Source organism: Schistocerca piceifrons, chromosome X, assembly GCF_021461385.2.
Source record: "Schistocerca piceifrons isolate TAMUIC-IGC-003096 chromosome X, iqSchPice1.1, whole genome shotgun sequence".
Lineage (NCBI taxonomy): Eukaryota > Metazoa > Arthropoda > Insecta > Orthoptera > Acrididae > Schistocerca > Schistocerca piceifrons.
In genome coordinates, this window is record NC_060149.1 from 422,020,465 (window position 1) to 422,033,374 (window position 12,910).

At 43.1% G+C, this 12,910-nt stretch overlaps 1 protein-coding gene across 3 annotated transcripts in view; it reads right to left on the reverse strand.

Annotated features, from left to right (window-relative positions):
- LOC124721613 (elongation of very long chain fatty acids protein AAEL008004-like) overlaps window positions 1-12,910 on the reverse strand; it is a 653,067-nt gene that overhangs the window by 161,426 nt on the left and 478,731 nt on the right. For all 3 annotated transcript variants that reach the window (XM_047246670.1, XM_047246669.1, XM_047246668.1), the window contains one exon: window positions 11,781-11,861. In XM_047246670.1, the coding sequence (XP_047102626.1) occupies window positions 11,781-11,861 (81 nt within the window). The remainder of the gene's footprint in view (window positions 1-11,780; window positions 11,862-12,910) is intronic.

The window sequence follows — 12,910 nt, forward strand, 5'->3', positions numbered from 1 at the left end:
ACATGATGAGGGCGTTTGTTACAAATTACTACCGATGGTAGTAATGGGAGCCACTAATAGCACAACTGAAATGTAAGTGGCTAGTAAATTTCTGTCACCGAGAGAGGTGGCAGAGTGGCTCACATTCGGTTGTAGCTTTCTTTCTGGTTTCTTTTAAATTGATTAAGGAGAATGTCGAGACGGTTCCTTTTAAAAGAACGCGGTCGATTTCCTTTCGCATACTTGCCGTATCTAAACTTGTATTCATACAATGAACTTAAATTTATCCAGGAGACGATCTTTGAAGTAAATCAGGCAGTTTACTAGCAAATGAAAATGAAATTCATGGAAGTGTTAAATTCCTTTAAATTTGTTTCAGTGCACTAAATAGTGAGGGTGAAAGTCTAAACTTAAAAAGTAAGTACCGCAAAAATAGGAATATTAATTATTTAGGCGAAAGAAATTATTTCAATGCAGGATGTGGATAAAATTTCTACAGGACCGTGCCATATATTGCAAAGAGCACGACACTCTGGAGTCTGATACTGGAAGAAGCTATCAAGCTGGATTTAGGTCAGTCGCACACTTAATAGTGATCTTTCAGGGCAGGGCAACAAGACTCCGCCGTTGCCCTTACAGGGTTCCAGTTAAAGTGATTTTCCTGTGCCTTTCTAAAGAAGAGATTTAAGAACGATGAAGCCACAAAGGTAACTCCACTCGAATGGAACAAAAGGAGGAAAACTAGATTAGTGTCGCACTCGACGATAAGAAGTAAGACTTGGGTTTACAGTTTCGTCGACGACGAAGTCATTTAGAGACGGAGCAAATGTTCAGATTGGAAAGAATGGGGAAGGAAGTCGGCTGTGCCCTTTTCACAGAAGCCAACCCGGAATTTGCCTTAACCGCTTTACGGAAACCACAAAAAATCTAAATCTGGGTGGCCAAGTGGAGGAGACTTGAAACGGCGACCTTCCGTACGAGAGTCCGGTGTCTTACCATATGACATCTCGTTCGGTCCCGATTATGGGATCGCTGCCAAGTTTCACATGGTTTCTGCCTATGAAACACCGTATAGGATATGGGATTTAACCCAAACCTAGGCGCACAATATGATAACCAAAATCTCTACGCCACCATGACCCCTTACATCTCACCACACTAGCATGCGCTCTGGTTCGAGGCTACTGAGCCGACTGGAAATGGCCGTTGTACGAGGGCGTGCTGAAAAGTAGTGCCTCTGAATTTCTTGTGTGAAAACTCTTGAGGCTTTTTCAATAAAACAGAGATTATTAAGATACTAAGTCTTTATTCTTCATTTCTATATTTATCTGCCCTCTGAAAGTAGAGGACTCAGAATTATAGCGTGTAACATGGCGGTGTGTAATGTAATTCAGTCAGTGCGTGAGAAACAGCGTGTTGTAATCGAGTTCGTCCACCAAGGAGCACCCTCTTCTTCAGTATGACAATGCCAGACCACACACGAATGCTGCGACTTCTCTAACAATCCGACACCTTGGCTTCAATATCATCGATCATATTCCATACAACCCCGAATCGGCCCCGTCCGATTTTCATCGGTTTCCAAAACTTAAAGAATACGTTCGTGGACTTCTCTTTGACAGTGCTGAAGTGGTGCAAGCAGAGGCGAGGTTGTGGCTCCTTCAACAAAGTCAAACATTCTACAGTGGCGGTATCAGCAAACTGGTCTATCAATGGGAGAAATGCGTTCATCGCCAGGGTGACGATGTTAAGAAAAAATGCACTAACCAGTCAGAACATTACGACCACTTACCTAACAGCGGGAATGCCTATCTTTGGAGGACGACGGTTCAATCCCGCGTCCGGCCATCCTGATTTAGGTTTTCTGTGATTTCCCTAAATCTCTCCAGACAAATGCCGGGATGGTTCCTTTCAAAGGGCACGGCCGACTTCCTTCCCCGTCCTTCCCTAATCCGATGAGAGCGATGACCCCGCTGTCTGGTCTCCTTCCCCAAAGAACCCCGCCTATCTTTGGCACGGATCACAGCAGCGACGCATCGTGGCCTTGGTAGGTCACTGGAGGGAAGTGGCATTACATCTGCATCCACAAGCCACCTAATTCCCGTAAATTCCTGGGAGGGGGGCGATGAGTTCTGACGCCACGTTCAGTCACATCCCAGATGTGTTCGATTGGGTTCAGATCTGGTGGGAGAGAGAGAGAGAGAGGGGGGGGGGGGAAGCACATAAATTGGAACTTGTGTTCCTTGAATGCTGCATCACCCGGCCTTATGATATGACTCATTATCTTGTTAAAAAACGTCACTGCGCCGGGAAACATGATCGTCAAGAAGGGGTGTTCGGGGTCAGCAACCAGTGTACGATACTTCTTGGCCGTCATGATACCTTGCACAAGTTCCACTGGACCCACAGATCATTACGTTAATGTTCCCCAGAGCGTAATGGAGCCGCTGCCAGCTTGTCTCCATCCCGCCGCACAAGTGTCGAGGACCGTTCCGCTGGAAGACGACGGATTCGTGCCTTCTCATTGGCATGATGAAGAAGGTATCGGGATTCATCAAACCATGCACCACTCTGCCACTACTCCAACGGACATTGCCAATAGTTACGTGTCCATTTCAACCGTAGGTGCCGATGTCGTGGTGTTAACTTTGGCACATGCATTAGTCGTCGGCTGCGGAGGTAAACCGTTAGGAGTGTTCGGTGCACTGTGTGTTCAGATACGCTTGTTCTCTGGCCAGCATGAAAGTCTGATGTTAATTTCGCCGTAGTTCGCCGCCTGTCCTGTTTTACCAGTCTGCCCAGCCTGCAACATCCAACATCTGCAATGAGGGGTGGCCGCCCAACCCCACGACGCCTGGATGTGGTTTCACCTTGGTTTCGCCACGTGTTGAAGGCGCTCTCTACAGCGCTCCTAGAGCACACGACAAGTCGTGCAGTTTCCGAAATGCTCGTGCCGAGCCTCTGGGCCATCACAATCAGCCCTCGGTCAAACTCAGATAGATCTCGACTTGCCATTTCTACACAAGGACACCACGCTCAGTGTTACTACACGCACAGTGCGTGTGTCTGCGTGTGTCTGACTAGCAGTCTTTCGTCGCCAGGTGACGCTGCTATCGCCGGGCGGGTTTATATCGATAGTAGGTAGGTGGTCATAATGTTCTGACTAATAAATGTATGTAGACATGAGTAATAAAGATGGAGAGTGTTACTAACGTTTGTTTTATTTAGAAAGTTTTAAGAGGTTTGCTTCCGTATCATGTCATTTCTGGAAACCCAGAATCTACTCTGTAGGAATCAACATGCATTCCGGAAACAGCGATTGTGTGAGACCCAACTCGCTTTATTTGCTCATGAGACCCAGAAAATGTTAGATACAGGCTCCCAGATAGATGCCATTTTCCTTGACTTCCGGAAGCCGTTCGATAAGGTTCCACACTGTCGCCTGATAAACAAAGTAAGAGCCTACGGAATATCAGACCAGCTGTATGGCTGGATTGAAGAGTTTTTAGCAAACAGAACACAGCATGATGTTCTCAATGGAGAGACGTCTACAGACGTTAAAGTAACCTCTGACGTGCCACAGGGGAGTGTTTTGGAACCATTGCTTTCCACAATATATATAAATGACCTAGTAGATAGTGTCGGAAGTTCCATGCGGCTTTTCGCGGATGATGCTGTAGTTTACAGAGAAGTTGCAGCACTAGAAAGTTGCAGCGAAATGCAGGAAGATCTGCAGCGGATGGGCACTTGGTGGAGGGAGTGGCAACTGACCCTTAACATAGACAAATGTAATGTATTGCAAATACATAGAACGAAGGATCCTTTATTATATGATTATATGATAGCGGAACAAACACTGGTAGCAGTTACTTCTGAAAAATATCTGGGAGTATGCGTACGGAATGATTTGAAGTGGAATGATCATATAAAATTAATTGTTGGTAAGGCGGGTGCCAGGTTGAGATTCATTGGGAGAGTCCTTAGAAAATGTAGTCCATCAACAAAGGAGGTAGCTTACAAAACACTCGGTCGACCTATACTTGAGTATTGCTCATCAGTGTGGGATCCGTACCAGGTCGGGTTGACAGAGGAGATAGAAAAGATCCAAAGAAGAGCGACGCGTTTCGTCACGGGGTTATTTGGTAAGCGCAATAGCGTTACGGCGATGTTTAGCAAACTCAAGTGGCAGACTCTGCAAGAGAGGCGCTCTGCATCGCGGTGTAGCTTGCTGTCCAGGTTTCGAGAGGTTGCGTTTCTGGATGAGGTATCGAATATATTGCTTCCCCCTACTTATACCTCCCGAGGATTTCACGAATGTAAAATGAGAGAGATTCGAGCGCGCAAGGAGGCTTTTCGGCAGTCGTTCTTCCCGCGAACAATACGCGACTGGAACAGGAAGGGAAGGTAATGACAGTGGCACGTGAAGTGCCCTCCGCTACACACCGTTGGGTGGCTTGCGGAGTGTAAATTTAGATGTAGATGTAAATAATTCGGATGCATTACTTTCTCGCTCGCCCTCGTAGGTAAAGTAAAACGCTACAGTAGAAGGCTATAAGTACACTAGGACAGTTCACTTTTGTTTTAGGTCTGCTGGTTAACTTATTTATGAGCCAGTGTTCTGTCTTTGTAGCTCGCATTGTGTTGTTCCCTGACAACGTGAAGTGAGAAGCGGGACGGAATGATTGAGAAGGTGTGTCAGAAATGGTGCATTGGTGGGACGACATGAACAATAGCATTAAGTATTTGATCAGTACAATAGGTAGCCCAATTTGATGTATCACTGTTGTGAGGATACCTTACAGGTGAGGTAATGGATTGGTGTTTCGCATTAGTGCGTTACGTAGCAGCCTCTAGCCTGTAACAGCGGACCCTCGTTGGCAGCAGTCACGCTCTGTTTACAGCGGACTCTTCTCTAATTATCGGGCGACCGTGAATTGACAACGTCATTCGAAACCCGTTCTTTCAAACTTCTGTCCTGTGGCTGGCTTCTGCAACACCATGTCCGAATTCTAAGAGAAGCAGTTCAAATGTGATTCAAAATATATTTATTCAGATATTCGACAGTATGAGAAACATAGCATCCTTTTTGGTCTTTACCGTAAATATATTTTACTGTTTTAGGTGACTCACATGGTTTAAGGAAAAAGAATCTAGCAATGCAACATATTTTTGTTTGTCATCAGTGTTCTGGCTGGTTGGATGCGACCCACGAAGACATCCTCTCGCATGCCAACCTATTCACTTACCAGAAGCAGTAACACTCAAAGTCCTCAATTATTTGTAGGGCATTGTAATATGTCTGTCTTCCCCAACAGATTTTTTTTTCCATCGACAGCTTCCTCTAGTATCATGGAAGCTAGACGCTGATGCGCCAGAACATGTTCCTATCAACCATTCCCCCTTCTTGTCAGTTTCTGAATATGTTCCTTTTCGAGCCGATTTTTCCTAGAACTTCCGCATTTATTGTCTTATCCGTCTACCTAATTTTCAACATCCTTGTATAGCACCACATCTCGAACGCAAATAAAATGAAGATCCAAAGAAACTGGTACATCTGACTAATATCGGGTAAAGCCCCTGCGAGCACGCAGAAGTGCGGCAACAGGACGTGGCATGGACTCGACTAATTTCTGACGTACTGCTGGAGGGAACTGACACCATGAAACCTCCAGGGCTGTCCATAAATCCTTAAGAGTATGTTAGGGTGGAGATCTCTTCTGAACAGAACGTTGCAAGTCATCCCAGATATGCTCAATAATATTCGTGTCTGGGGAGTTTGCTGGCCAGCAGAAGTGTTTAAACTCAGAAGGGTGTTCCTGGAGTCACTCTGTAGCAATTCTGGACCTGTGGGGTGTCGCATTGTCCTGCTGGAATTGCCGAAGTCCGTCGGAATGCACAATGGACATGAACGGGTGCAGGTGATCAGACATGATGCTTACGTACGTGTCACCTGTCAGAGTCGTATCTAGACGTATCAGGGGTCCCATATCACTCCAACTGCTCACGCCCCCCACCATTACAGAGCCTCCACCAGCTTGAACAGTCTCCATACCCGTACACGTCCATCTGCTCGATACTCGAGGGACCAGGCAACATGCTTCCAGTCATCAACAGTTCAATGTTGGTGTTGACGGGCCCAGGCGAGGCGTAAAGCTTTATGTCATGCAGTCATCAAGGGTACACGAGTGGGCCTTCGGCTCCGAAAGCCCATATCAATGACGTTTCGTTGAATGGTTCGCACGCTGAAAGGTTGCACTTCTATCACGTTGAACGATTCTCGTCAGTCATCGTTGATCCCATCCTTGCAGGACTTTTTTCCGGCAGCAGCGATGTCGGAGACTTGATTTTTTACTGGATTCCTGAAATCCACGCTACACTCGTGAAATGGTCGTACGAGAAAATCGCAACTTCATCGCTACCTCGTAGATGCTGTGTCCCATCGCTCGTGCACCGACTATAACACCACGTTCAAACTCACTTAAAATCTTGATAACTTGCCATTGTAGCAGCAGTAACCAATATAACAACTGCGCCAGACACTTCTAGTGTCATATAGGCACTACCAACAGCTGCGCCGTATTCCGCCTATTTTCGTATGTTTGTATTTGAATAAGCATGCCTATACCAGTTTCTTTGGCGCTTCAGCGTATAACAGACTAAATTGTTTCTATTAAGTGCAGAATGGTAATTTGTAATATTTTCTACACTATCGTCAGGTCAGTTATTCCTCAAAATTTCGGAAGAATTTCATCTAATTTAAGTTAAAATTGTAGCCTATTCTACAGTGGATAATGCAAACGCTTCGTGAGAGTGTACGTACAGTGTCGCAGTATGTGAAGTGCAGTACTTTGGAACAACCTTAATTGAATACTCCCAAACGAAGCAGGATTGTATTATTATGTCAGAAAATGAAGGATACACGTCTCTTCAAATGGTTCAAATGGCTCTGAGCACTATGGGACTTAACATCGGTGGTCATCAGTCCCCTAGAACTTAGAACTACTTAAACCTAACTAACCTAACGACATCACACACATCCATGCCCGAGGCAGGACTCGAACCTGCGACCGTAGCAGTCGCGCGGTTCCGGACTGAAGCGCCTAGAACCGCTCGGTCATCGGGGCTGGTCACGTCTCTTCGCGGAAGCATGATATTAGCTGCGTGTGATAGTGCCTATGATTGCGAAAACAAATCAGAAACAAGTAAATACACCTAATTCTTTCTTATGCGCTTTAACTTGTTCACATCGTTGTTAGGAAATGGAAACGAGGTATTTGAGCTTGATACAGTAGAGGAAAGAGACACGCAAAGTCAGTTCCAAAATAACAGATTCGAAAAAAATGACATTTCACGCTGCACTAAATGACCATGCATTAGCAACCATCGCCAATTGGGATATGTGACTGACATTGATTGATGAACCTTCTCCAAGTGTGGAGAGTACTGAAAGCCTCGGATGTTGAAATATTTTGGTTTTGAGACTTCCCCAGGAATGAAAAATTCAAATTTCATACGCTGTTAGTTTTATTTCTCCTGTGAAATAAACAAAAAAAAAATGGTTCAAATGGCTCTGAGCACTATGGAACTCAACTGCTGAGGTCATTAGTCCCCTAAAACTTAGAACTAGTTAAACCTAACTAACCTAAGGACATCACAAACATCCATGCCCGAGGCAGGATTCGAACCTGCGACCGTAGCGGAAATGAAACAAACATTGCGTCGAATATAGCATAATCATTTCCGATACCTGCAATAAGTATTCGAGCATACAGCTTTTCAGTTAAGATTATGTGCCCCAAAATACACTTTGAGGATTTTTTGAACACCTGCTTCAATCTGGAACTATAGCGTTTGCTTGCTACGGGAATAATCCAATTTACATTTGTAACACTTTACGAATTCGTAACAATTAACTAACAGTTCTAAACGCTGCTCTTGTAGATCACGATGTGAACCAACTGTGGAAGGAGACACACGTATTTTACAAAGTAACATGTGGGTGATATGTATTTCATTGGTCTCTCAGTGGAGAGCACTAGAAACCGTGAGAGGCCGCAAACCTACGCCTGTATGGTGGCGCTATAATCGGGAATAATGGGTTCGAATATTGGTGTTGGAAGAATTTTTCACCGTCAGTGTTTGGTCAACATGTGGACGAGAGTTAGTGGTGTAAAGTTTCTTATTATCAGATTTTGCACCAATATCGTGGATCGAATTCGCAGTCTCTCCGCTGTGCCCCAGGAAGTGAGAACATCAGACTCTTTTGATTGGGATCCCTCCTCTAAATACGGACGTTAAACTCATAGGTCCCCATGGTGCTATTATAAAGGCGGTGCGCATGTGACAGCACCAGTTTCATCCCTTTCTGTCTCTATAATCAGCAACAACCTCACAAACACGACACAATACTCCTATATGCACCCAAACTCTCTCTCTCTCTCTCTCTCTCTCTCTCTCTCTCTCACACACACACACACACACACACACACACACACACACACCATAGAAACAACAAAAGCGTTTCGCGAAGAAATGTGTTTGGTGGGTGTGAATAAATAAAGCCTTCCTAGTTTAGGCTGCCGAATTCCAAAATTACATATTTATTGAAAATAGTTACTACACATTTATTGAAAATCGTTACCACATTAGTTAATTGGTTGTATAAGTAAGAGTACTCCAGAGTCACAGTTTTTATCAGTATCAGCGAAGAGATATGGAAGACTGGAATATACTGTTTTACATATTTGTTCGCGTTGCACACAAACAATACGTTTATGTACAGGGTTTCCTGTTCAAAGCGATTTCTATTCAGTTCGCACTAGAAGCGTGTAACAACGCATGTGTTCGCACTACTGTAATAATCCGACTTAAGGTGCTGTGCGATAAATAATTTTTCTGACGAGGAAAATATGTAAGAAAGACCAGGAATCTCAGATTCTGTAGAACCCGTTTCTTACATTGTATACAAAAGAACTGAGAAGGAAATATTTGTTAAATAAACGTATTTCTAAGTGTCGTATCACGTAAAAGATTATACGTCTGTGCATAGTGAAGAAACCGCCTTCGTCATGTAGTGTATTGAATGACTTCAGACGTACTCGCTGTGTGAATTAAAAACAGAATGGTAGGTACTGGTGGCAACGCACTGCTGTTTACACCAGAGTTAGATTCCTAGTGCCAGTTGCACACATCCTTTTATAAGCACGTTTGTTTCCCGGCTTTGACCACGACGTTCCGTATTTCTCTGCTCCCTCTGCTTTTCTCATAGCGTCGGAAATCGAAATCGGGTAGAAACAAGGATGCCTTGCCAGCTCATCTTCATCCTAAAGGACTTCAGGTTTAGCACTGAGTGCTTCGGAGTCCAACAGTCCGTGTGTTGGTGGAGCACATCTGTGCATCTGTGATACGACTTTAAAATAAAGTATGTGATTAAAATACAAGTATTGTGGTTTTACAAATACCGGCGAAAAGTTGAAATAATCTCGACTTGTCACAGAGAAGGAATTCATATCAACCAAAATTTATTGTTTTATGCTGTGACACGTTGAACAATGGCGTCAGTTGAGTATTAACGTGATCTGCAGAATAATTTTGTTTATACGACTTTTTAACTGATGAAACTAGAACGCTGCGTCGTCATAAAATTCTATGTTTTGGCCAGTTCATGACCAATAGGAATTCGTCCAAAGTTGAAGAAAATTTATAAGTACACTGATTCTTCATTCTAGACACTTAAGAAATGGGTGGCAGATCCAAACGTGTCTGAACTTTCCTAGGAGATGCATGTGGCCAACGTTGAGAAACTGCAGTCACAGATGAAAACACCGAGAAACTGAACAACAAGGTGTTAGACAATTGGTAATTAAGCGCATAATAAAAAGCTGATACCATTCACACAAGAAGAAAGGATAACGTACATTTTACTTGAATTAACTATGAGAAAAGTTTGGTGTCTCGTTTACCGAGAGCTGACAAAAGACAAAAAGCAAAAATGAATCTCTTAGCAATGTTTCAATTGTTTTAAAAATAAAACCATGGATTTTGTTCTCAGATTTCTTAACTGTAGGACAGGCACGGATCTACCACTCCCTGCTAGGAACTAATTAGCAGTCAAAGAGGTGGGCGGAAATCAGCGCCGTTGCAGCAAACAACAACGAATTTGGCAGGAAAGAAATGCATAATGGGTCTTATGACTGATTCCCGTTCAAAGGATCATACAGCCGCAATTGTGTCTTTGTCAGATCTCTAACTATCAGTCTTCAGGGATGGAATCAACTCACTGAAAAATGTTCAACACAGTGTATTGAACAAAAAAATGGGCTATGTCGAGAAATAAAGCGATTTTTTTTAGACTCGAAACCATAGTCTCTTCCTTAAAGAGCAAGAACTCTTCACCTTGTCATCACAGAAAAGGCTTTCGACCCAAGCCAGATATTGTCCATTAGAAACATAGACTTCGATGGACTTGGTTAAATATATAGGTGTCACGATCGATATAATGTTAACTCTGCGATCGCACGTTAATAGTGCGATCAAACAAAGATTGCTGCCTTTTCAACAAGCTGTACCTACTCTAAAATCAGCACAAAGTCAAACAACTGAAAACTCTTCATTTGGCGTATCATGATACTGCCGGCTGTATCATAGTTCGGGACCGGGTTCAGTGGCATCTGACTGCTACTTGAAAAACCTGAAACCACTGGAGAACAAAGCCGTTTGTGCAAAGCCAGTGCTGGCCAGTACACGGTCAGCTTACATATTTGGCAGCACTTATGCTAATCATTAGTCTGCCAGTTCGTGGAGGACAAATCTATGAAATTTTATGCAAAAGCAATAATTTCTGCTCTAGACCTTATTAGAGCAAATGTGGCTTTGAGAGACTTTTAATACTCATACACATACTCACGAGAAAGACACTCTAATACGCATACTCATTTAAACTATTAATATTCGAAACACCTATTTCACTGTCAAGTCAGAAGGGGTTAACACCAAGTGGAACTTCTATATAACCCTGCGTCCCAGATAGTCTCTCTCCTTAGGACTTGACCGTTTAATAGCAATTCAGGACATTGATGATCTGATACTTAGCGACCAAATCTAGTTTATCTCTTTCTCAGATCTGAATTATGCTAACATAATCCGAAACAAACCAGTTTTATTTTCCACTCCAGAGATAACTCTTACAGGCTACTAATGTTTTTCTTGTGAAATATTTATGTACTCCGCCATTTCAATCCATAAAAGTGATCTAATAACACATTTTGATTAATGTTGTCTTTCTAGAAAATGGGTTAATAAACAAATGCTACAGAAATAAAAATTTTGGAACTTCAGTTAGTGCATGCATTTTTTTAAACCGTGTACCAGTGAAGTCAATCGAAGTTAAGTGGTTAAAATGTGCAGCAATAATGGAGACTACTATTTCACAGAAATTGGCACCTCATGTTTTATTTTATTTTATTTGACACCGCATTGGGAACCACAGGTGTTATGTCTCACTTTGGGTTCCATTCTCGCTCCGAGGACCAATTTAAACTGAGAAGGTAGCGTCAAATCATCTCCACTGAAACATGGCCCACGATGACAGTAACACATTCTCTCTTGCTCCTCTCGACACGAAAATTAGTAAGAAAAATTAATATTTATACCAGACTCTTTAAATAAAAATGCACATACAGTGTAGCATCTCCGGCAAGTACGATGATCCACGAAGAGTTGTCGGTGATATACAAAGAAAGCTAAACAACGTACATTTGTCTTTTCTATAACGAAAAAGTAAACCAAGTTAGTTTACTCACCCTTAGCCCCATTGGGCTGTATGAATAATCTACGGGTTGGCAACGGAAGCTGTAGTGACCCGCCCATCCACTCTGCAGGTACTGAAACATACAGATACATGAAAGCAATTTAACAGATTGGGTGAGTTTTAGTAACACACACTACAGTAAACAGAAGTATTATGCTACAAAGAATAAATATTCTAATAACATAACATTTTATACAAGATCTATTGAACGGGCTGTGCTTATTGCCAACGGACTGGTACAGTAAGACACGAAGATTTTCGCTATTTATCTGGAAAGCAACGCACAAGTGGCAAACAGAACACGATAAACACCAAAATCATTGCTTTTCTGTTGTGTTTAATCCACAATTTAATTGCACTGACTGCACATCCATTACACTATGATTTAACAGGTGGGACGGGGCTGTTACTGGGCGAGTTACTGCAATGAATGGAATCTTATTTCTCAGAAATTGTGGGTTGCTAGCCCAGTCAGGCAGCTATCTTTCCCCATCAGCACGGATGTGTGTTTCGACGATTTCTTGTGCAGGATCATGACCTATACCTTCCGTCATTGCTCTCTACCTGAGCTAATAGTCCCTCAGCAATGACCTCCGCATCTACAGTATGCTAAATATACCTTAACTACCAGAAAGCTGAATATATTCTGCTCTACAACCAGGGTTGCTCATCTTTTTGTGCTCCTAAATAAATGTGAAGATTATACCCTCAAGTATGAAAACGACCTTAGAGTCACATATAGTTAGTCTGATTTCCTTAAGTGCGCAAATGGTCATATATGTCAGTATGAGTATTAAGTTGTTATTGTTGGCCGGCCGCGGTGGTCTAGCGGTTCTAGGCGCGCAGTCCGGAACCGCGCGACTGCTACGGTCGCAGGTTCGAATCCTGCCTCGGGCATGGGTGTGTGTGATGTCCTTAGGTTAGTTAGGTTTAAGTAGTTCTAAGTTCTAGGGGACTGATGACCACAGTAGTTAAGTCCCATAGTGCTCAGAGCCATTTGAACCATTTTTTGTTATTGTTGTTATTCTTCTTCTTCTTCAGTTCGAAGAATAATTTGATGTAGCCCTCCATGCAACTCTATAAAATGGAAGTCTCAGTCCCTGAATAACTATTGTAACCTAC